Source organism: Petaurus breviceps, unplaced genomic scaffold, assembly GCF_028583685.1.
Source record: "Petaurus breviceps papuanus isolate PSGF00001 unplaced genomic scaffold, PetGlider_PUasm1.0 81, whole genome shotgun sequence".
Classification (NCBI taxonomy): Eukaryota; Metazoa; Chordata; class Mammalia; order Diprotodontia; family Petauridae; genus Petaurus; species Petaurus breviceps.
In genome coordinates this window covers 6200878-6225902 of record NW_027186546.1, presented here as the reverse complement: position 1 = coordinate 6225902, position 25025 = coordinate 6200878, and the positions used below count along the sequence as shown (strand labels likewise).

Below are 25025 nucleotides of genomic sequence, written 5' to 3'. Positions count from 1 at the left end.
GCTTACTATGTGCTAGGCCTTTCAGGCCTTGTTTTGCAAAAAACAAGGACAAAACATAGGGTCCCTGCCCCTAAGAAGCTCCCAAGCCAATGTGGAGAGGGAAACAGCACGAAAAATAATCATATAAATATAAAAAACAAAAACATGAAATGAATACATTGTTTTGCAGGTTTTTTTCTCTTTTTCTTTATTTCAAGGAATGGCTCCCTTTGGAGGGTAAAGGTTTTTAGACAAAAATGTTAAATACTCAATGACAAACACAAGAAATGAACAACCTAAATATACCAGTCTCAGAAGGAGACGTCAGAAAAACATTTAATGAGGACCAGATTCACAAATGAATTCTTCCAACCTTTCAAAGAACAAGCAATCTCTATGTTACATAGGCTTTTTACAAATATAAATAGTAAGCTACACAATTCCTTCTATGAGGCAAATATAGTTTTGATGCGTCAACCTGGGAAATAGTAGGCTAATACTGTCTGGGCCTTAATTAACACCAGTGTGAAAATATTAAGTAAAATATTGCAAATAGAATACAGCAATTTACCAAAATAATTAGGAAAACAGTCATAAAGAACCATAAGATTATTCCTCTCTCCAAAAATAGGAGTAGTGGTCTTTTTACAGAATCAAAGAAGCTGAGAACTGGAAGGAATCTCAGCAACCATCAATCCAATCCTTAAAGAAAAGGAACCTCCAGTATAAGATAGTGGACAGCTCACATCTGCCTGAAGATCTCACAGGAGAGGGAACCCTCTTGAAGTAACCCATTCAAATTTTGGACAATTCTGGTTGTTAGGAAGCTTTTCTTGCCATCAAGTTTAAATTTGCAATATCTCCCCTTTACTCCTGCTTTTGACTTCTAGGGCCAAATAGAACTAGTCTTTTCCCTGCTCCACAAATAGCTGAACACAGCTATTGGGTTACCCCTGAGTACTCTCTTCTTCAGACTAACCATGCCCACTTCCATATGACATGCATCCAGGGCCTTTAATCATTCTGGTTGTCCTCCTTGGACCACTATCCACAACATCTCTCAAAAATATACTTCTCTCCACTCAGCTACCAACCTGGTTCAAATTCTCACCTGAAATATTGCAATATTCTCAGTTCTCCCCACACAGTGGCCAGAGTGATTTCCTTAAAGCACAGGTCTGACCATGTCACCTTTCTACTTAATAAACACCAGTTGTTCCCTATTGCTTCTAGCATCAAATATAAACTGCATTTAGAATTTCAAGCTCTTCACAACATGGCCCTGTGTCTTACTTTTCCAGCCTTCTTACTACTGCCCTCCACACACACATACTATATAGTCCAACCATAATGGCTTTTATCCTATAGTCTTTCTTGATGTTCTTCATGAGTAACACTCCCATCTCCCATCTCTATGCCTTTTCAGTGGCTGTCCCCCCATACCTGGAATGCTCTTCCTATTTAGCTCCAACTCTTGGAATCCTGGTTCCTTTCAAAATGTAGCCGGCTCACCACTTTCTTGTATAAGGTCTTTTCTAGTTCCCCGAAGGGCTAATGCCTTCTCCAAGGTTATTCGGTATCTGTTTTTATATACTCATGTGTTCATGATGTAGATACAAAGGTGCGCTAAAGGTTGAGTTGCCCTTTCCCTGGTTTATCCTCTAAAGGCACCCTAAAATACAGAGGTGCCCCAAGGGTTGAGTTGTTCATTCCCTGGCATCCTAAAGTCTCCCCTTATTTTGAAATACCACAAAACTTCCCCTTATCCTGGACCATAAACTTCCTTGTCTTCCTTATCTTGTGTCATTCATCATCCTCATCCTGTGCCTTTATCTTGCAAGACTTATCTTGTCTCTAAATCTCCAACCCCCTTTAGAAACTTTAAAATTACACTATCATCCTACAGGCTGTATAGTTTTTGGTCCTATATAAGTCTGGTCCTAGTCCTATATCAATGCCTTTTGTTTAGCTCCTTGCTAAGTCTCAGGCTCTAGTGCTTTTGCGTTAATAAAGCACCCCATTGGCTAAAGAGAAGATCTAATTGAATTCTTTCAAAACCTGAACCAGCTCTCCCAACTGAATGGAATAAAAGTGAAAACTTCTCAGGTAACATTCCAAAAATCTGAACAGAATTGTAATAAAGCACCAAAGACTTAGCAACCTGGGCTAGGAGCCTGGGACCCTTGCCTTACTTCCCTGGTCATAAGTTGAAGTTTTAGCTAAGCTTAGCTAATGTATAGGAGGGGAAAGCACAGACCCTGCAAATTTAACCACAGACCCTGCAAATTTAACCACAGGCCCGAATGCCCCAGACTTGTTTCCACTGACCACCATCTGACCTGTACAAATATAAAACTGGAAATCCTGTTGCAGAACTTCAGGCAGGTCACCATATCCTAAAATCCCCATGATTCATAAAATATTGTCTGCTTTCATATCTATATTGATATTATTAAAACATTTATCTTCTGCTTTCAAATCTAAGTTGATACTGATGACATATTTTGTCTGTTTTCATGTCCACTACACATGTACCTTCTGCTTTTTGATATTACTGACATTTCACTTGCAATGCCAGCAGATTTTTTCGGTTAAGATTGTGTGCCTCAGTTCCTAATTAATGGGAACAGGACAGGACAAGGGTGGGGGGAGAAGGGGTTTGCCTTTTGAGTATATGATGAAGCTTTGCATTTTGTCTCTCCTACTAGATTGCCTCTAGTAAGGAGACTGCCCTTATTGCAAGAAGAAATGATTAAATAAATCCTTCCTGTCTCTACTTGGAGATATCTCTGCTTATTTTTATTTGGGCAAGGCTCATCTTGTCCCACACACAACTCTGACCCTCAATGTTCAGGTTGACTGCCCAGTTAGAATGCAAGCTCCTTGAGGGTAGAGGTTTTTGTATTTGTAACCCTAATTCCTAGTACATAATAGATGCTTATTAAATATTTGTTGATTGGTTGATACAAGCCCTAGAAAACAACAGGCCTCTCTATTGTCTTTTTCAGGTCTATAAACAGGTACCTTGATCTTGTGCTGGGAATTGCCAGCTACTAATAGTATTCATTAACTCTTTCTTTTTTTTTTTTTGTTTTTTTTTGTTTTTTGGAAGGGGCGAGGCAGGGCAATTGGGGTTAAGTGACTTGCCCAAGGTCATGAGGCCAGTAAGTGTTAAGTGTCAGAGGACAGATTTTAACTCAGATCTTCCTGACTGCAGGGCCAGTGCTCTATTCACTGCCCCACCTAGCTGCCCCTCCTTTCCTCTTTTTGTTGTAATGGGAGGGAAAGACACCTACTCCAAAAAGTCAGAGAAACCTAGAATCTAACCCCAGTCCTATGATTTACTATCTGACCTTGGATAACACTTAAGCTCCGAGTCTATGCCCTCATTTTAAAATTAGGGATAGTATCTTCTCTGCCTAACTAATATGGCTATAATGAGGATGAAATGATTGTGTATTTGAAAAACCTTTGTAAATATAAAGCCTTAGATGAGAAGTTGCTAACATTTTTTGTCTGTTTCATGGACCCCTTTGGCAGTCTGGTGAAACCTAGGGATTCTTCTCAGGATAACATTTGTAGACACATAAAATATATAGGATTACAAAGGAAACCAATTATATTGAAATTCAGTAAACAACATAAAAAACAACAAAAACCAACAACAATGGACCACAGCTTAAGAATCCCAACACTGCACAAGTATTATTATGGCCTTATTACTTCATTTAACTTTCCTATTATGGTTACCTAGACATCCTTTCTAGCTCCCTCAGTGGCCCTTACTGCTTTCCCTATTGTATTCCTTGTTGCTACCCTGTTTTACCCAGAGATTATGAGATGGGGGGAGGGGAAGGGAAGGAAATTGTTTGCACCTGTACATGAATTTATTTTATGCTTCCATCAGTTGGGCCTATGATTCACCAATTTCTTTTTTTTTAATTTTATTTTAAATTAATTAATTAATTTACTTCTAATTTACAACATTCAGTTCCACAGTCTGTGGAATTACAAATTTTCTCCCTCTCCTTCAAATATACTATGCCTGCTACTTTTTTTTTGGAGGGGGGAAGGCAGGGCAGTTGGAGTTAAGTGACTTGCCCAAGGTCACACAACTAGTAAGTGTTAAGTGTCTGAGGTAGGATTTGAACTCATGTCCTCCTGACTCCAGGGCAGTGCTCTATTCACTGCAACACCTAGCTGCCCCACATGCCTGCTACTTTAGACTGCTTTGCCCTTTTTTTGATTGCTGTTTTCATCCTTTCAAAGTCCTAATCTGGGTTATCCCCACCATCTAACATCTCCCCTGCTCCTTTACATGCTGTTACAAATGGTAGAGGAAGTCACATACCTGTCTCCTGATTGCTCCCCACAGTAGCTATTTCAAACCTTCTCTTCTCTCCTAAAGCCCTCAATGATATCCATGTCCACCTGGTGCTGTCAAAGCAACACAGCAATTATGTGATTTTACCAAAGGGTGAGATCCTCCAGAGGGTGATTCTTGTTATGCCAAGCTCAGGGCACAACTCACTTGCTGTGCCTTAGCTCTAGAAAACAGAGTGTCTACTAATCTAGTAATAATACACACATGTATGTATACACAGCTATATATATTATTATTATTGGGTCGTTTCAGTCATGTCTGACTCTTTGTGATGCCATTTGGGGTTTTCTTGATAAAGATACTTGAGCATTTTGCCTTTTCCTTCTCCAGTTCATTTTACAGATGAGGAAACTGAGGCATACAGGGCTAAGTGACTTGCCCAGTGTCACACAGCTAGTTAAGTATCTGAGGCCAGATTTGAACTCATGAATTCTCCTGTCTCCTGACCCAGCACTTTTGTAAAGTCAAACATGAGCAGCTTTCCAGAGGACTGCTGCTGTGAATAGCTTTCAAGGTTCTGATTTCACAGTATAGAAAACTCTCTATTTATTCAGTAACAAATCAGAACGTAATATTCACAGAAAATCAAAATACAGCATTCACCATGTTACAACTCAACAATCTCATCTGTCATGATTAAACACCCAAGGAGAGTTCTTTTCATCTTGACTGGAGGCAGTCTCTCAACTTCCAAGGTTACTCTTCAATGGTTCCAGCTCCTGCCCAAATCTAACCAACTACCACCTGAGTTCAAAGGCAGATAGCTCCTAGTTTCTTGTCCAGCTCTCCATGCAGTTTCTGTTCCATACTGAAGCTCACAGTGTCTAATCGACCTCAAGTCCTTCACAGTTTCTGTTCCTGGGAAGATAAGGCTTAACAAAGCTACAATAACGTTCATTCACATTGCTGGCACCCTTATCAAAATCACTTTTTACCTGTGAAATCAACATAGACCCAAAACAGACAAAGTACCTACACCACAATCATGCTTCCTCTGGCAGCTTGGCTGGTCCTCAGAAGTCTTCTGGTCCTTGGGAAGTCTTTGGCTGGTTCTCAGAAGCTCTCAGCAGAAGTTTTGGCTGGCTCACAGAAGAAGCTCTGCCACCATAAGCTTGGTTCTCAAAATCAAAATCACTTTCTCCAGCCTGGGCCTCTCCTCCTCAGCCTCCAGGAGGCTTGCTCTAAAAAGTTCTGACTCTCCAGCTGGTGCTTTTCTTTACATGAGGTATTAGCTCCTCCCTGTACCAGCCCCTTCCTGTTATGTCAGCAACAGGGGTTCATACCTTCTGTTTCCTAACGGAGGCTTTATATAATTAACTTGAAACTAAGTGCTAAGTACCTGTTAGCTTGCCAATACAAAAGGATCTTCAAATTCCATTACTATTACAACTCTATCCACACAAACATGAGAGAGAGACAGCCTAGGACAGAACCTTGGAAAATGTCCTCACTTAGAAAATGTGATATGGATTTCGAGCCAGCAAAAGAGACTAAGAATGAGTGGTCAGATGTAGAGATAACTTGAGTGGTTTCTTAAGGAAAGTGTGATTTGTAATTGTGGTCCAGGCAAGATCATCAATGCAATCTGTTTACTGATACCATGAGCAAGGTTTTTATAGAGCATTAAAACAAAGAAGGTAAATTTGGTCACTTAGTTTTCTAATACTGCTTTGTTAAATTTCAAGATGCCAGACAGTGATATCAATTAGGTCTTGAAGATAATCATGGCTTTGATGATTTTCCAAACCACAAGAATAGTATCTTAAAATGTATGGGAGGGCTAACACCTTCTGGCTAGAATCCCAGAACAGGGTACAGCCCTGGATTGAAGGATATGGGGAAGGTTCCGATTTACAGCCGCATCACAGAGAAAACCAGGACTGGATACTTTGGATCGGCCTCTAGAAAGCCTGGAGCTAAAGATCAGCCTGATTCCTGGATCAGATGTTTTGGCTCCCTTCAGTCAGATAGGTAGGAGGAAAACCAGGAAGGAGAAGTATCATTAAAAACCAAGAAAAGAGAGAATATCCAGGAGGAGAGGGTGGTCTATAGTATAAAATATAATAGATGTTGTTAAAAAAAAAAGGTGAGGGCAGACAAAATGTTATCAGATTTGGCAAAAAGGGATCAGCCATAACTTGGGAGAGAATAGTTTCAGTTGAGTAATGAGATCAGATGTCAGACTGCAATGTCTTGCTGCTAAGCACATAGCAGGCACAACAGCAAATGCTTTTGATTATATATAAATTGTATTTAGACTTTGCATAGTTTTCTAAATCTAAGTTGTTAAACTCCTACAATAAAACTCCTGCAATAAGGCCAGAGCTAGATTAAAATGTAATTGGGAAATGTTTGATGAAACAAATAAAAATACAATACAATATAATGTTAATTTGTGGTTTTCTAAGTCAATATGCAGGGGAATATTTCTATTTAAATCGGATTTTATTTAAAATAAATTAGCTCTCTGCCCCCATTCCTTAGATCCCTGCTAGTTCTAACATTTATATTGTAAAATCCAGGCTATGTTTTCAGCATATTTTGCCAGACCACTCTGACCAGTCCACAGCTATCAGCTACATACCTCACTGACACAGCATGGCGTATGTAGAAGAGTATTGCATTGAAGACTGAGAGAAACCCAGGTCTGAACCCAGTGCCAACACATGCTCATTTTGTGTGTTCTTTAGCAAGCCTCAGTTTTCTCTTAGGTAGAATGAAACTAATAATACTTCTTAGGATCGTTGTGAGGACTGAATGAGATTATGTAAAGTACTTTGCAAAATTTTTTTTTTTTTTGCTTTTGGAGGGGGGAAGATAGGGCAATTGGGGTTAAGTGACTTGCCCAAGGTCACATGGCTAGTTTTGTGTTAAGTGTCTGAGGTCACATTTGAACTCAGGTCCTCCTGACTCTAGGGCTGGTGCTCTATTCACTGCACCACCTAGCCGCCCAAGTGCTTTGCAAATCTTAAAAGAATTATGTACCAGGATCATAGATACAGAGCTAGAAACGAAGGAATTCTGAGTCCAGTCCCTCATTTTACACCTGAGGCCAAAGAGGGTTAAGTGATTTGCCATTAACATGCATAGTGAATGTCTAAGATAAGGTTTGAGCCTGGGTGCTACCATGGATAGAGCACAGGGTCTGAAGTCAGGAAGACTCATCTTCCTGAGTTTAAATTTAGCCTCAGACACTTACTAGCTCTGTGACCCTGGGCAAATCAACCCTGTTTGCCTCAGTTAAAATGAGCTGAAAAAGGAAATCGCAAACCACTGTAATGGAAATGCAAATTTAAAGATCTTCCCTGCCCCTAGGCTAAAGTGCACCTGGAGCCTGGGGTTGGAGGCTTGTTTTTCAGTAGATACTTCTTGATTGGCCAGTGAGTCAATAAGGTTGTTACATTCTCTGAGCCAGGAGAAGGCTATATAAGCCCTGATGTGTAGCTTTGTTTTGGGGCTCACTTTGATCTGTTTCTCTGTCTTGATAATTCTGTCTGTGTACTCTGAAGTTTGGGGTGCTGACCTCTTTCCCCTGAACTAGGTAACGATACATATTTGACTGATTAAAGTAAGCTTGTTAACCCATTTTGAGTTGCTTTCCTTTAACAAAGCAGATCTAAGAATCTGTGTTGGCAGACACCCTAGGCTGGGGTGCTTGCTGCTACAACCACTCTAGTATCTTTGCTAAGAAAACCCTAATGGAGTCAACCAAACGTCAAACTCGACTGAAAATGACTCAACAACCTTTAACTCCAGAGTCCTGTGATCTTCCGACTAATCTTCCTGTGAAGAAGACATATTTTTCTCCCTAACAAGTTGTCTCCTCTCTAAGCATCTATTTCCAGTTATCTTTAGTTTTCAGTAGAATCTTATCATTTGGCAGCAGTAGGGACTTGTCCTGAGGCTGTGGGGAAGATTATCATTCCTTCCCAGAGGCTGGAAGCTTTTGGAGTCTAAACAATGAGGGTTCCTTTTGATAGTTCACGATTCACACACTAACATTGCCCTTCCCAGTGAGACACCCAGTCCATTATATCCTCTAGGACCTTTTCCTAAACATTTTGGGTGACTTTAGGTAAACATCCAAGTATGCGGTGATTTAAAATAAAAACATTACTAATCTACCACATCGCTCATGAGACCAGGCCTCTTCCCTGTGTCAACAAAGTGATCATCAGAAGCAAGAAGATTTTTTTCTTTTGAAGTTCTTACTTAAAAATCACCTAATTTCTTTTTGCCTGGAACCAATTTCTTTCAAGCCCCAGGTCTTTGGGATCTTGATAATCACCATTACTGGGGAGCTGGAAATAACCTTTATGGGAACTATTGCCAAAGCAAGGAAATAGACATCTGCTGCAGGAGATAGCTAACAATGAGACAGTTACTTGACATAGTGGGTTGAGCACTGGAATTGTAGTCTGGAGGATGTGAATTCAGATCCTCCCTGAGATACATACCACATGTGAGGAGGGACAAATCACACTTTCTCAGCTTCAATTTCCTTTTCTATAAAAGGCAGAGAATGATAATGTCTACCACCAAGGGTTGTTTTAAGGATCAAATAAATTAATGACATGTGTTTGCTTTGTAAACCTTAAAGTGTATATATATATATATATATACATATATATATTAGCTATTACCATTATAGATAAGAATTAAAGAAAAGAGTCTCTTTGTTGGAGACTCAGGAGATGAACTAGAATTCGAAGGGGGTTTAGAGGCTAGTCCAACCTCTTTCTTTTTATAGATAAGGAAGTTGAGGCCTGGAGGTTATGACTAGCTAGAGGCAAAAAAAGGGTTGGTAGGTTGCCCAAGAAAACTGATAACATTGCAATTTTGCCCAGAAGCCATTATTATGTAAGTAAGCTTCCTGCCCAGGAGTACCATTTTGGCAAAGCCTTTAGCAAGCCCTGTATCCAAAATTTCTGTCAAATTGCATAAAAACAGAGCATAAGTGGAGTTGTTCCTCCGGATTTTAGCAGAAATTAATGTTTTCATAAATAAGATTACCAAAGAGTGTTCCCTTATAGCATATATAAATCAGTGAGTTGGTCCAACCAATCTAGCAATCAACAAGCCTAAGCCTGGTCTAGGTGACATAACCTAGAAGGCCCAGGGAATGGGAATCAGGATAGAACTGAGTTCAAATCCTACCTCAGAACCTTACTGGCAGTGTGACCCTAGGTAAGTAATCACTCTCAGTCTGTTTCTTTACTTGTAAGGAGTGGGGGAGAATTGGATGTGGGTACTCCTAAGGTCTTTCTTTTCCAGTTATAAATCTATGATACTACTGTGCTAGATCCCGGGGTTACAAGTACTGAGAATTTACACACTGGGGGGCCAGGATGAAATAATCCCAATTTTGTGAAGCAGTAACATTTCCCTACCCAATGAGGGAAGCCACCTCGACTTTCACATTTTTCATTTTGACAAACTGACTTCCTTGGAGAACTAGAGAAACCACAACAAACCGAAAAACAATCCTAGAAAGCAGGAGGCCGGTCCATTTCTCTTCCTTCACAAGACTCAGCATTTCAGAGTTCGGGCCAGCCAGCGTCCTCTCCTTACAAGAGAGTTGAATGCTCCCAGGTGCAGGAGTCCACATGCGTGCAGATGGAAACCCGGGGTTTGTTTCAAGTTTTAGGCTTTCTAAGAAGAACGCAAAACCCTGGGGAAACGTTGGGTTAAATCAGTCAGCAACCTGGGAACCCTAGATCAACCCCGCCCCCACAAACAAACAAGAAAACAACGCCAGGGTGCTGCTGCCACCCGGATCACCTTTCCCCCAGCAGGTGGGCGTGCATTTATTAAGCGCCTACTACGTGCCACGCGCTGAGCAAAGCGCCGGAACGCGGACTGTGCTCGGTGCTGGCGGGCGAGCGCGCGGACACTTTGGGAAGCAGGGGGAGGAGCCGCCGGCTCCTTGGAAAACGCCCCTCCGCGCCATTCGGTGCCCCTGGCCCCCCGCGGGAGGCGGAGCCGCGGGGTGCCCCAACCAGGGAAGCGCCGGAAGAGGAAGCCTTGAGCTTGGCCTCGGGAAACGGCGGGGGTCGGCGCGGGGCGGACAGGTGCGCCGCAGCCGGGCGGCGATGCGGGGCCGCTGGGGCGCTCCGGGCTAGCGAGGCTCCAGGCACCATGGGGCTGCTCGGGCCCCTGCACTTGGTTCTTCTGGGGCTGGGGTTGGGGCTGGCTGGTGCAACTGAGACCCCGGTGAACTCCAGCTTAGGTAAGGCGAGAGTAGGGGCTGGGGAGCGGGGTGGGGGCTGCCGGTTGCAACTTGGACCTGTATGCATGAATGGATGCATGTATGTATGTGCACCCACCCACACACATATACACATGTATGTGTGTATATGTATATATTTTTGCGCCATGCTAATGCATTATTTCTTGCAACAGAATATATTTTATATCTTATTTTAAAACATTACAAAATACCCTATTTAAAAATGCTCACGTGCATTTTAAAAGGTTTGCTGGGTGACCGAGTGAGCGTCTTAGGGAGGAGAAAAGACGGAGGCCTTCGTTTACACCCTGGGGAGAAAGATCGGTTGCTTTCAGAAGGGGCTTTGACCTCCCGGGACGCCTCTGCTGAGCCCCCTCCCCGATGCCGATACACGAAAGCCGGGGCAGAAGCTTGAGAATCCCTGTCATCTGGCTCCGTTTCTCCGGGGACATTGTAGCCCAGCGTCTGGAGCAGCCATGTTTCTGGCTTTCCCATGCCACTTCTTCAAACTGGGGCCCAGACCTGAGGTAGCGTAGTCCAGGTGCAGAAATAACGGGTGTTAGGGCCCTCGACAACACAAGGGTGACCTCCAGTGTGGAACCTCCAGGTCACATATTAGAGCAGTCATTTCAAGGAATTTGCTATGTCTGGTTAGGAAAAGTCATGCAGAGAATTAGTCTTTGTAAGTCGTGTGTCATGTGCTTGGTGCGTGGGGTCTGACAACAATTCCTGGTTTGTTCCTTTTTTTTCTCCTTTAGCACTATGTGGGAGAGATCATCAGGCTCCTTTAAACGCTATTAACTTGCTTTGAGTATTTGAGGCCTAAAGGAGTATCTTTAATGCAAGCAAATGAAACAACCTGAATAATTTGAATTTCAGAAATGTCCAGCTTTTGCAAAACTGAGTTGCACCCCTGGGAATGCTAGTTTTTTATGTTGCTTTGTCTCAAGAAGATGAGGTTATGTTTCTAATACAAAGCAGTTTATAAAAATATCCCAGGACTAAAGTGTAGTGCTTTAAAGCCTTAGAAGTATCCTCCCATTAAATCTTTGATGCCCCCCCCATGATTGGTAGAGCACATGGTATTTTATCCTGATCTTGTATGTTAAAAACTAGCTTGTCCAAGTTTACTCATCCATCAGGTGATGTAGGCAGGGCCAGAACTCTCGCCTTCTGGCTCCTAACTCAGTGTTCTTTCTATTATATCAAGAACAAAATATACCCACCATGTCAGAGATTAAAAAACAAACAACTAATCAGAAGCACTTGGCATTTATTTTTTTGGTAGAAATTTGGCATTATTTTGAACCTGGAAGAGTCTGGTCAAGAACTGAATCAAAAAGCCATTAATTAATCCTTGATGCAAAGTTCCTGGCTCTAATGGAAAGAGAGCTCACCTCAGTCTGGAAGACCAGGGCTTAATTTAGTCTCCCTTCTGACACATAACTTGCCTGATAATAATCAGTCCCTTTCTTTTTCTTTTTGCTTTTTGGAGGGGGGAAGTTAGGGCAATTGGGGTTAATTGACTTGCCCAAGGTCACATGGCTATTAAGTGTTGTGTCTTGAGGCCACATTTGAACTCAGGTCCTCCTGACTCCAGGGCCAGTGCTCTATTCACTTTAACACCTAGCCACCCCATCAGTCTCTTTCTTTTTACTATTCTTGGCACCTTGCTAACTAAAAACCAGATTGCAGTGTGGTTTACTGATCTACACAGTAGAGGAATTTATTACATCACAGGCTATTCTCCCCCCCCTCCCCCAAACCAACCACCCCATGACATTTGAGCATTGCTGAAGCTGATGTTTTTCTTATCCCTTCCCCCTGTGGCATTTCTTCTGTTGGGCCCTTCTTGCATTTCCTTTAGAGAAAACTTAAGTGTCCCCACTGAGTAACCAGACTTGTTTTGACATGTATATGAGGATGAATATAAACAATTAAGAAAGACTTTAATTTAGCACAAGCATTATCAAGATTTTTATGTATCTCATAAAACCAGAGTTTGAGGTGGAAATGCCAGGTTCATAACACTTGGCACTTAGAATGCCTTCCTGACAATGTGATTGCTGCCTAAGGAGAGGTAGGTGTGAGAAATGGGCTTAAGAGTGGTGGGGTTGGGCATAAAACTGGTGGCTGGATTCTGTAGGTCAGATAGCCTGATACTGGGCATTTGAATAGTGCCGTAGCATTGCTTCACAAGCATTATTTCAAGAGTGCCTCAGACATCTTTATTGAGTCTTTATTAGTCCTACTTTGTAGATGGGGATATTCATGGAAGGCACTTAAATAACTTGCCAAGTGTCTGAACTGAAGTTTCCATGACTTAAAGTCCAGTCCTCCATCCTCTAGGACAGGGTAGCCTATGGTTTATAGGCCCTTAGCTGGTCAGTGAGTCACTGACCTATCATTAATTAAGGGTTTACTATGTGCCAGGCACTGTGTCAGTCAGTAAACATTTATTAAATATTACTATGTGCCAGGTACTGTGTTCAGCACTGGGGATCCAAAAAGGGAAAAAGAAATCGTTTCTGCCTTCAAGGAGTTTATAGACTAGAGGAAGACAGCACACAGAAGTGGACTTCAAGGGGTGCCGGAGGGAGGACGGACAGGATCAGGAGTATGGTGTGGGGGTCTCTCTGAGAAGTTCTGAAGTAGTGCAGCCAGAAGAGAAATGAGATGCCTGATTGGAGGTTGGTGTTCATGGCCCCGTTGCCCACTCAGTGAGACAAGAGGGTAGTAGTCCAGTGGAGAACCAGGGCTGCTGAGGATGATGAGGTCAGCCCAGTAAAGAGCTTCCTGAGACGGGTTGAAGTCTCTGCTTTCAGGCAGCTTGTGGTCTAATGAGGGAGACAGCATGCAAGCAGCTATATACAAACGAAATATATACAGGATCAGGTGGGGGTAGTATCAGGGAAAGAAAGGGTGGGTGGATAGAGTTCAGGGCCTGGAGTCAGGAAGGCTTATCTGCCTGAGATGAGACCCCTGTTTGCCTCAGTTTCCTTATCTATAAAATGAACTGGAGAAGGAAATAGCAAACCACTCCAGTATCTCTGTCAAGAAAACCCCAAATGGGTTTTATTTTTTTCCAGACAGGACTGAAAAATGATTGAATACCACTAAAGGGAAGGTACTAAGATTAAAGGGGACTGGAAAAGGCATCCCAGAAGGTGGTCAAATTATATGTTTATGATAACTTTGAGTGGGAGAAAGCATTACATAGATTAGGTCATTTAGAGTATTAGGCAGGAGTCTATAGTGAATTAAAAACTTACAGATTTTTCCAAAATTTCATCATTATAATATTCTGTCCTCACCAGAGGTTTTTTTTAAGTTGAGTTTTGCAATAATTCCTTCTATTAACCCTGTTCTCATTCTCGTGTATGATGGTAATAGTTCCCATTCACCTAGCTCTTTGATATAGATGCCAATTAGCAATGAAATATGCTAGAAGCATTTTTCTTCACGTAAAGGGTTCTTTCTTTAGCCTGTTTATAGTTAAATTTTTATAACTCTGGATTTTGAATCTCCAAACTTCCAGTTCTCAAACTGAACATTTAAACGTTGTATTAAGAATTTTTCTGTTGAGGTTTTTATTTTGCATAAATATTCCAGTTTTGGTGCCCTTTAAATTCTCAGTGTGACAGTATAAAAATTGATATCCTGAAACACTGCAGCAGCCTCACACAGCAGAAAGAACACTGGGTTTGGAATCAAAAACCAAAATTCAACTTTTGGTAAGATCACTTACCAATTCTGTGACCCTGGACAAGTGACTCTTTGGGCCTCTCAGTTTTCTCATCTGTAAAATGAAGAAGTTGGAATAGTTGGTCTCTAAGCTTCAAATCCAGCTCCATATCTAAGATCCTTTGATGCTGTAAGTAGAGAGTTAAGATGTGAATATTGTCTCTCCCCAGTAGTAGAGATTCTAACAGTTAGAATCCTTTTATTAACAAATATTTTTATTAAGTGGATTTGTTTTGTGAAGTTTGGATTCAGTCAGAGGGTTGCACTTGAGGACCTTGAGGGCCACATGTGACTTGGAGGCCTCAGGTTCCTCACCCCTATAACCCATCCACATGCTTACATTTTTTCTTGCTCTGTATCTTATACTCTTAAAGAACTACCTAGGAGAATGAGAGGTTCTTCCTGGTTATGAAACCAACTCTACCAGTACCCACTCTGACTCTTGCCTTGCATATATTACCTGCTTAATAAATATTTGTTTTATTGGATTAGTTCAAGTGCCTCTGTTTCCCTAGGGTAGCCATGGCCTTCTTCCTTATTTGTGGACATGCTTTGAGCAAGAAGAGGTCTGGGAAAATACCTGATGCCAAAGATGTACAGTGTCCTAAAAGTCTTAGTGCAGTTTGAAATTAGTAAAGCTTAGTACTAAACTAAGGTTTGTTGTTTTTTTTTTTGCACACCCTATATGTGGAAAGAGGGTAGTTTTAAGTTTTTAGTAGCTTAAGTCTTCATTAAGACTTTTGAGACCCCTATATTATCATTCTCTACGTTGTAATCAAAGGCATTTGACCCCCAAAGATGGCAAAATACATAGCCCTTCCTTTGTAGAGGTGGATGACTGGGTTTGGAGCACAGCATTACTATCAGAATCAGTTGATGCATTAAGTTGGTTTTGCTGAGCTCTTTTTGAGGGGGGCTGGTAGAATTTTATTTTTTCCAATTACATGTAAAGGTAGTTTTCAACATTCATTTTTTATAAGATTTTGAGTTTCAAATTTTTTTCTCCCTCCTCAAGATGGCTTGTAATCTGATATAGGTTATACATGTGCAGTCATGTAAACATTTTTTCAAATTAGTCATGTTGTGAAAGAAGAAACAGAACAAAAGGGAAAAGCCAACTAAAAACAATAAAAAAAGTGAAAATGGCATGTTTTGATCTGCATTCAGACTCCATAGTTCTTTCTCTGGATGTGGATAGCCTTTTCCATCATGAGTCTTTTGGAATTGCCTTATATCATTGTATTGCTTAGAAGAGCTGAGTCTGTCAAAGTTAGTCATTGTGCAGTGAGGCCGTTGCTCTGTATAACGTTCTTCTGGCCCTGCTCCCTTCATTCAGCATCATTTCCCGTAAGTCTTTCTATGTTTTTCTGAAATCTGCCAGCTTGTCATTTGTTATGGAACAATAGTATTCCATTGCATTCATATACCACAATTTTATTCAGCCATTTCCCAGTTGATGAGCATCCCCTCAGTTTCCAATTCTTTGTCACCACAGAAAGAGCTGCTATAAATATTTTTGTGCATGTAGGTCCCTTTCCCTTTTTCATGATGTCTTTGGAATATAGACCTACTAATGGTATTGCTGGATCAAAGGATATGAATAATTCAATTGTTCTTTGGGCATAGTTCCAAATTGCTCTCCAGAATGGTTGGGTCAGTCCACAACTCCACCAACAATGCATTAGTACCCCAATTTTCCCACATCTCCAACATTTACCATTTTCCTTTTCTGTCATATTAGCCAATCTCATAGGTGTGATATACTTTTTATTTGCATTTCACTGAGCTTTTTTTTAACTTAAAAAAATTTATTTGTGACAAGAGAGGCTCTGGCTTTTTGGCTAGAGGATATGCTCTCCCTGCCTACCTTTCCCCAATTTTTGAAAATGAAAGTGATATAAAAATGAATATCAATAATAATTAAAAATAAAAAATGTCAAAGGGAAGCAAATCCTGGCCCTGTAGCACCTATTTTTTTTCTTTTTAAAAACATTTAATATTTTATCTTTCCCCCCAATTACATTTTTAACATTAAAAAAATTTTTTTTGAGTTCAAAATTTTCTTCCTACATATAGGTTATATACATCCTGTGACACTTATCTCTATACAATGATGGACAAGTTACTTAAACTCTTTGAGTTTTAGTTTCCTTATTTGGAAATTGAGGTTTGACTAGGTCCCAGGTGTCACGCTTGTACTGGTCAAGTGTGGACTGCAATACTCCTGAGTGTGCCTCTGATTAGATTAAATTATAGCTCTGATTTTGTTGTGTTGCCGTTCAATTAAAAAAAAAAAAGATAAATGCCTGTGGTTTTCTACATCGCTCTGTGATCTGAAGGGATCCTTGCATGTGATTTTGTGGCCCATGTTTCTCTCTGAGTTTGATCCAAGTGGTCTCTAGACAACCTCAAAGGTTCTTCCCAGCTCTGAATCTGTGATAGAATGATCTCCTCAGCCTCTCCCTGACAGTGAATGTTTTCTGTTTAATTATGAACCTGTCAGTATTTCATCTAGAATATGGTATACTATATTCTTAAGGTGAGGGCTATAAGGTTCTTTTGAAGTGTCTAAAAGGAAGAAAAGAAAGAAAAAAAATTGCTTTGTAATTGGATAGACAGATTCTGAACTAATTACAATTGGGGTCAAAGGGAAAGCAAGCTTAGCTGTCTAAGGTATGATGTACAAGGGAAGTATCGGGTGGGCTTGTTTTTCCTTTTTTTAAGCTGAAGCAGGAAAATTCTACACTTCTTGGCACACAGGTGTTTATTTTGTGAGAAGCTAAAGCTTTTGTATTTTTATTTTTTGTAATATTTTTGTAATATTTGTAATATTTTTGTATTTTGTATTTTTATTTATTGTAATAAAACTTCATAGCTTCTAGTGGACAGTAGAGAGAGATTCAGTTCTTAAAAGGGAATCAGTGGGGCAGCTAGGTGGCGCAGTGTGTAAAGTGCCGGCCCAGGAGTCAGGAGAGGAGGATACGATTTCAGTTCTAGCCTTAGACACTTAACAACCACACACACACACACAAAACTAGCCGTGTAACCTTGGGCAAGTTACTTAACCCAAATTACCCTCCAAAAAAGGCAAAAAAAAAAAAAGGGGAATCAGGGAGAAGTGGGGCATAATTTTAAAACCTTGATTAACTTGTACAAATTGCCTTAGCCTGGTTTTTATATCTCAGATTGGGGGCAGAGATGAGAGAAGGCTGAATATATATTTATATGGTGTTTTTTTCATTTCCGTATGACTAGCCTGTTGTGGGAAAGATAACTCTCTGCCCTTCCTGTCTTCATTTTTCTTATTGATTGGAGCTCATAGATTGGACCACAGTAGGTTCCTGCCCAAGGACAGCTTAATGGATGTATTTTGGGCCCTCCCAGCTCAGAGTTAATGTTACTAGTAACATCTCTTTTGGCCCCCAAGTCTGAGGGGTCTTCCCCTCCCAGCTTGATTTTTTTTTTTTTAAACTAAAGGGGCCATCCCTTGACTCACTTCTTTAAGAGGCCTATTGACAGAATGAGCCTTACCTCACAGTTAGGCTTAGCCTAAAGGGCCAGGGACTCCCATTGCATCCTGGGCCATCAACAGTCATCCTGATCGATATCTGGCCACTGGACCCAGATGGCTCTGGAGGAGGAAGTGAAGCTGGGACCTTGCACAGCCCTCCCTCACTCAAATCAAGTCAGCTACAAGTCCTGTCATCATTCCCTGATGCCATGGTCCTCTTCAAAAACAAAGGACAAACACATGTTTGGAGAATTCAGGAAGGTGGAAATTAGGGCCTCAAGCAGATGACCGTTTAGCTCCCTTTCTTTTTTTTAATTGAAATTTTTTCATTGCATTTTAAGTTCTGAACTGCCTCCCTCCCTCCCTTCCCACTCCTTATTAGAGAAGGCTACCATTCAACACAGATACATGTGTGTGTAGATGTATGTATGTATACATGTGTGTATTTTATATATACACACACAAACATACATATATACATGTGTGTATAAACCCATACTATGCACACTTCTTTTTATCAGTTCTTTCTCTGAAGGTGGATAGCGTCTTACTTCATAGGTCCTTTGTAGTTGATTTGAGGATTTTTAATACTCAGAATAGCAGTTATTCTTCAAACAATATTTTTTTAGGGTCTCTTTTGGAGGGGGAAGGTAGAGCAGTTAGTGTTAAGTGACTTGTCCGAGGTCACAGAGCTAGTAAGTGTTAAGTGTCTGAGCCAGATATGAACTCAGGTTCTCCTGGCTCCAGGACTGGTGCTCTATTCACTGCACCACCCAGCCACCTCTGTATACAACGTTCTTTTGTTCTGCTCATCTCATTCTTCATTATTTCACACAAGTCTTTCCATCTATTTCTAAAGTCATCTTGCTCATCATTTCTTACAGCACAGTAGTAGTCCATGGTTAGCTGCCTTTCTGCCTACCTGCTTGGGGGGTAGGGTGTCGCTCCATCAGCCTCACTGAACAGAGGCAGCATGGGCAGAACAGAAAAACCTGGACCTAAATCCTGTCTCAGATACTTAAGTATGTAAGCCTGACTAAGTCACAACCTCCCTCTGCCTTAGTTTCCTCATGTAAAATCAGGGGGTTGGATTTGATGTCCTCCCAGTTTCCTTCTAGGGTACGCAGTAGATAAGAGTACCAGACTTGGAGTCAGGAAGATCTGAGTTAAAATTTAGCCTTGGACATTGTAATGTAATGCCAAGGAAAGGCAACTTCCCAAGGTTCAGAATACCAGCATAGGTGCTCTCCATTTTATTCAGTGACAAACCAAGAACAGAGAAGGTCAAAACATGACATCATTCAAAATACAGCATTTACTAAGTGTGATTAAATAATCTCCAAGTACTACCCCACCCCAGGACCTTCCAATCATTCAATCAATTACAAAGTCCCTGTTCTAAATACTACTCTACCCCTAGGCTGTACCTTCATTTAGTCCACCACAAAGCCCCTCTTCTCAAATGGAGATTAGTTTCCAAACACAAGTAAAGTACCTTCATTTGCTCAACCATAGAACACAAAAAGGTCAAAAGTTCCCCACCCCTGGATCACAATTGAATCTACCCTAGAGTTACATCAAGTTTAAGCACAGCACCTAATACCCAAATGGAGGTCTTTTCTTCATCTTGACACGAGGCAAGTTCTCAGCAATCTTAGTTCCTGGGGAGACAAGGCTTAGCAAGGCCACAAGATACATTGCCAATCCCTTCATTAATTCATCCTCTGTCTGTAGAACAGTCCTAGAACCCCTGAAAACATTAGCAAAACCCTCTCCCAGGATTTCTGTAAACATACAACAAGAAAATCCTTCTTCAGGGCTTCTGAACCAACAGAAAGGTTCCCAGACCCCTGCAACAACAGCACTGTCCTTCACCAGTGGACAGTATTCACTCTCTGTCTGCAGGACAGTCTCAGGGCTTCTTAGCCAACAGCCAGGTTCCAGGACTTCTTCAACAAAAGGACTGTCTTTCACCAGTGGACAAATCTGGCAATACAACATCAAAACAGACATACAAAGTACCAGCAAAACAGCCATGCCTCCTCAGTCCTTGGCAGCTCCGGGGGCAGATCTCAAAAGTCCAGGGCGATTCAAAGTGGCCCCAGCAATCCTTCTCAGTCTCTCTCTCTGCCTCCACGTGGGTGCTGCTTCCAAAAAGTTCTTCTGCCTCTCTCCTGTCTCTCCAAATCTATGTCACCAGCTCCTCCCAGTTCGTGTCTCTCTTTTCAAGTCAAGTCCATCCCACAGGTGGGATTAACAAGCTCTGGGTTTTAACACAATCAATTTGAAAAACCAAGCCAATACAGGGTAATCTTTAAATGCCATTACTATCACAGACATTTACTAGCTGTGTGACCCTGGGCAAGTCACTTAACACCTATTTGCCTGAGTTCCTCCTCTGCAAAATTGGGACACACTCCGCTCCAATATCTGTGCCAAGAAAACCTAGGGTTATGTAGAATTGGACATGACTGATAATAACAGCCAAGTCCCTTCCTGATCTACATCTGTGGTCCCCTGATCATCAGTTTCTCTGCCTCCTTGTTTATGCCAAACAAAGCTTCTGAGAGGTAATCACAGCATAGACCCTGTCATACCCTCCAGCAACTTCCCTGTCTTTCTTTCCTTTCACTGTTAAAACTTGGTGTTGCTGCTCCCTCAATATTTATTAAACCCTTTGCAATATGGCATTCACTCCACCTTTCAGTCACCAGTTGGCTCCTGATTCTCAAGTGTGATTGGCCTTTTCCCTTTTCTTATGCCCTTTGATCTCCCTCTCTCTCTCTCTGTCTCTGTCTGTCTGTCTGTCTGTCTCTCTCCCCTTTTAGGAAGCAGTGGGGGTTAAGTGATTTGGCCAGGGTCATATAGTAAGCATCAAGTGTGTGAGGCAGGATTTGAACTCAGGTCCTCCTGACTCCAGGGCTGCATGCTCTGATCTCTCTTTAGCATTGAACATCTCTTCTTCCCTGAAATCCTTTACCACCTTTGCTTCCAAAAAAACTCCTGTCTTGCTTTAATTGAACATACTTTTGCTCATGTATCCCATTTAAAATAGAAAAAAACATTTCAAAATGCCTTGAAATTGAGGGGTGGGAGTTTAAAAGGGCTGAGCAGAGTAGGCTTCACACAAGAAAACTTCAGAAATTGAGTCATTAGTTCTCAGTGGGTAGGGGCCTACTGTAATGCCTCTTGTCCAAATTAGGGGCTTTCAGTTTACTTTGACCTTTTTTTGCAAAGAATATAGTAACTTTGCATTTGAGCATCAGCTATAGTGTGAATAGGTAGAAATAAAATGTCATATTTGGTCCCTCTGCTAATTAAAGCATGGGATTCTGCAGAAAGTAATTGATAATTATGACAAAGATATTCTAAAAATAGCTCTTATATTGAGTTCTCAACCACCATAAGTGCTTTCTGGAAATCCTTTCCAGGTTTTTCTGAAATTAGTTACCACGGCTTCCAAGGGCCAGTGAGCAACTTTGGAGAAGGAATGTATTCAAGGTAGTAACCCTGTTTTGGAAATGCTTTTAAGAGAGAGTCATTTCAGGGGAGGAAGGAGAGAGAATAGTAATAATAGATAGCATTTACATAGTATTTTAAGCATGTTATCTCATTTGAAATAGTAATTGGCATGAATTCCATAGACTGTTGACCTTTCTTCAGGAAGCTTTTCTGCCTTTCATCGGGATTGAGGTACTAGTACCATGAGGTATGTAGAGGAGGAGAGAACTTTTTTTTTTAATGAATTGAACACAGGGAACAAGAACACTGAGCACCGAACCTATCCTGGGGAGGTGTGATTCTGATAGGTTTTTTGTTTTTTATTAAGGAGTTTGGGGAAACGGTACAAGTGGCCATTCTTCTTCTTTTCAGAAATTATCATCAACTCCATAATTTTTTTTTTAAACCCGGGGTCCATGGACCATCGAAGATTTCATTGAGATTTCAGGGGAGTCCACGAACTTGGGTGGAAAAAATATTCCCTATTTCTTTTCACTAACCGACTGAAATTTAGTATTTTCCTTCAATTTTGCATGTAGGCATCAAGCACTATTCTTTCTTTAAAAGTTAATTACTTAACTAATTTTTAGTTTTCGACATTCATTTTTATAAAATTTTGAGTTATAAAGTTTTTCCCCTGGGAGGTTAGGTGGCGCAATGAATAGAGCACTGGCCCTGGAGTCAGGAGGACCTGACTTCAAATGTGGCCTGACTTGACACACTAGCCGTGTGACCTTGGGCAAGTCACTTAACCCCAATTGCCCCTCCTTATCCCCTCCAAAAAACAAAACAAATAAATAAATAACTGATTTCCCCCCTCCCCAAGATGGCATGCAATCTGATATAGGCTATACATGTACAATCATGTTAAACATATTTTCACATTAGTCTTGTTGTGACAGAAGAATCAGTACAAAAGGGAAAAACCATGAGAAAGAAAAAAACAAAAAAAAGAGAAAATAGTGTGCTTTGATCTGCATTCAGTCTCCGTAGTTCTTTCTCTGGATGTGGAGGAAGCTATATACTGTCTGGAGTCTTGGAATTGCCTTAGATCATTACATTGCTGAGAAGAGTTAAGTCTGTCAAAGTTGGCCGTCATCACGTGCAGTGTTGCTATTTTTGTGTACGGTGTTCTCCTGGTTCTGCTCACTTCTCTCAGCATCAGTTCATGGAAGTCTTTCCAGGTTTTTCTGAAATCCTCCTGCTTGTCATTTCTTATGGTACAGTATTCCATCACATTCACATACTGCAACTTGTTCAGCCATTCCCCAGTCGAAGGCTATCCCCTCAATTTCCAGTTCTTTGCCACCACGAAAAGAGCTGCTATAAATATTTTTGTACTCGTGGGTACTTTTCCTATTTTTATGATCTCTTCATCAAACACTACTCCAAGAAGAGCTCCATCGGCTTCACCAGACTGTTGAAGGGGTCCATACATACATATATACAAGGTTAACTCCAAGAACTTGATGGAATAAAATATAAACTTGTATACAAGCTTAGTATTTAAGGCTTTCTATGATCTGGCTCCAACCTACATTTCCAGTTTTTTTTCACTCTATTATTTTTTAAGCACTCTATTTCTGCTAAAATGGATGTATTAGCCTTTTCCTGCTATCATCTAGAGGGACAGTGTAAGGAACCCAGGTTCACATCCCGGCTTTCCTAAGTATTATTTGTATAACTGGATAATTCATTTAACCCAAGAGGCAGCCAGGGGGCAGAGTGGATAAGCCCTGGGCCTGGCATAGTGGGGAGACCCAAGTTCAAGTGTAGCTATAGACACTTACTAGCAGTGTGACCCTGGGCAAGTCACTTAACCTCTGTGTGCCTCACTTTCCTCAACTGTCAAATACCCCCAGGGTTGTTATAAGGATCAAATGAAGTAATATTTGTAAAGCACCCAGTACAATGCTTGGCACACAATAGCAGGTACTTAGTAAATGTTTTTTCTCTTATTTCTCTTCTTACATGAGACCTTCCTGGATTGCCTCCTTTCCCCCAATTAAAAATAATGTCTTCCTCTTCAGTTTCTTAAAAATTGGGGAAAAAACTCAACTATTTTTTGCTTTGTGTGTTTTATCTTCCCTAGACTATAAACTCAAAGATTCTCCTCCTCCTTCTTTCTCCTCCTCCTCCTCTTCCTCCTCTTCCTCTTCCTTCTCCTTCCCCTTCTGCTTCTCCTCTTGTATTCCTCGTCTCTAGCATAGACTTTTCAGTAACAGACCCTGAAACGTTTTGAGTTGAAATTAGAAAATAGCAGGTTGAGGTGGGTGACTGACAGTTTTTTTAATCGATAGTTTTCCTGACTTGGTTGAGTGTAAGATCTTTGTCTTAATTTGCAGTGTCTGTTAATCATTTGAGATTAATTTTTTTGTGGTGGTTGTTTTTCCTCAGAACTGGGATTTGAGTTGTGTGGGAACGCTCTGTGAGGGAACTTCTTTTATCAATGCAGATCACCAAGTGTTTTGCAGATTATAAACAGAATTTCTTGGGGACTGAGACATTGTTAATTGCCCAGGGTGTGTCTCACACACACACACACAAAGACAGTTTCAGAGGTTAGATTTGAACTCCCAGCTGTTCTTGATTGGGAGGCCATATTTCTCCTCTAACACACCATGTTCTAGACAGCGTCTGGATAGCTATCAAGTGGAAGAGAATTTTTTTTTTAATCAAGAAAAATGAGCTAGAAATAGAGGGAATAAATAAAATTAGTAGTTAAATAATGAGCTGGGTTTAGAAATGTCTTAGGGTCTCATGATGGGGTAGAAAAAGGTAGGTTAGTTCTCATTGTTTATAGCCATGAGTGATGATTAAAAGTTGAGCTTAAATGTTGAAATGAAAAGTAGCCTCTTGCTGCTGAATCAGATTCCTGTGAAGACTTGCTAGAAAAAATTTTTAAGCTTGATCACAGGCAAGATTCAGACTCAGTCTCAAGACAGTTGTTCTGTAAATACCATTTGATCTGCCTTCCACCTCTTTCCTGCCTCCTACTCCCAAAGTCATAAGAGCTAATTAAACCTCATGAAATCTTTTTCATGTATGATTTTTCAGATGTGCTCAGAGGAATCAGGTTTAGTCCCATTTCTACATGCTCTGTGTTGTCTTTAGGGCGGAGGTCTGCCTTTGCTAAAGTCCATCTCCGTGGGTGAAAATTAATGGCATAGTATTATTTCACAAGGATTAATTTTTTAAATGCTTCCAGGTTTTTTTTTTTATTTCCAATTTGTAATTCTGATTTTTTATTAAACAGTCACTGTTCAAAAGCCCTGTACTAAACATTGGAAATAATCCTATGCCCCTATTCTAATGGGGGAGACAACATATGGGAGATTCCTGCTGTCAGTCAGATGGATAGGTCCCATGGTCTTTAGAGTGAAGAAGGAAAACAGATGGCAGTGCCTCCTTTTTTAATGTCATTTCCACTGATAAAATTATATCAGTTTCTGATCTTGAACCGATTGATGGTGCCAGGACTTTGGTAGCAAGTTTTCTGGGTCTTCCTATATGTATCACATGCTGTCAAAAGCACAGACTGTTTGATGGTTGGGAAATATGCAATCATTTGTGAAATATGCAAGGCTCTTTCAGCTGCTTTGTTTCAGGAGTCCAGCAGGAATTGCTGATGGGTTTTAACTTGCCAGTGTCCTTTCCATGAAAAGTAAAGCAGGAGA

The 25025-nt window shown here is 40.9% G+C and overlaps 1 protein-coding gene across 1 annotated transcript in view; it reads left to right on the top strand.

Moving 5' to 3' along the window:
• Window positions 1-10355: 10355 nt before the first annotated feature.
• LOC138176124 (transmembrane 7 superfamily member 3-like) overlaps window positions 10356-25025 on the top strand; it is a 41632-nt gene continuing 26962 nt past the window's right edge. Inside the window, exon 1 of the mRNA XM_069106883.1 lies at window positions 10356-10592. Within this exon, the coding sequence (XP_068962984.1) occupies window positions 10502-10592 (91 nt within the window). The 5' untranslated portion in view covers window positions 10356-10501. The remainder of the gene's footprint in view (window positions 10593-25025) is intronic.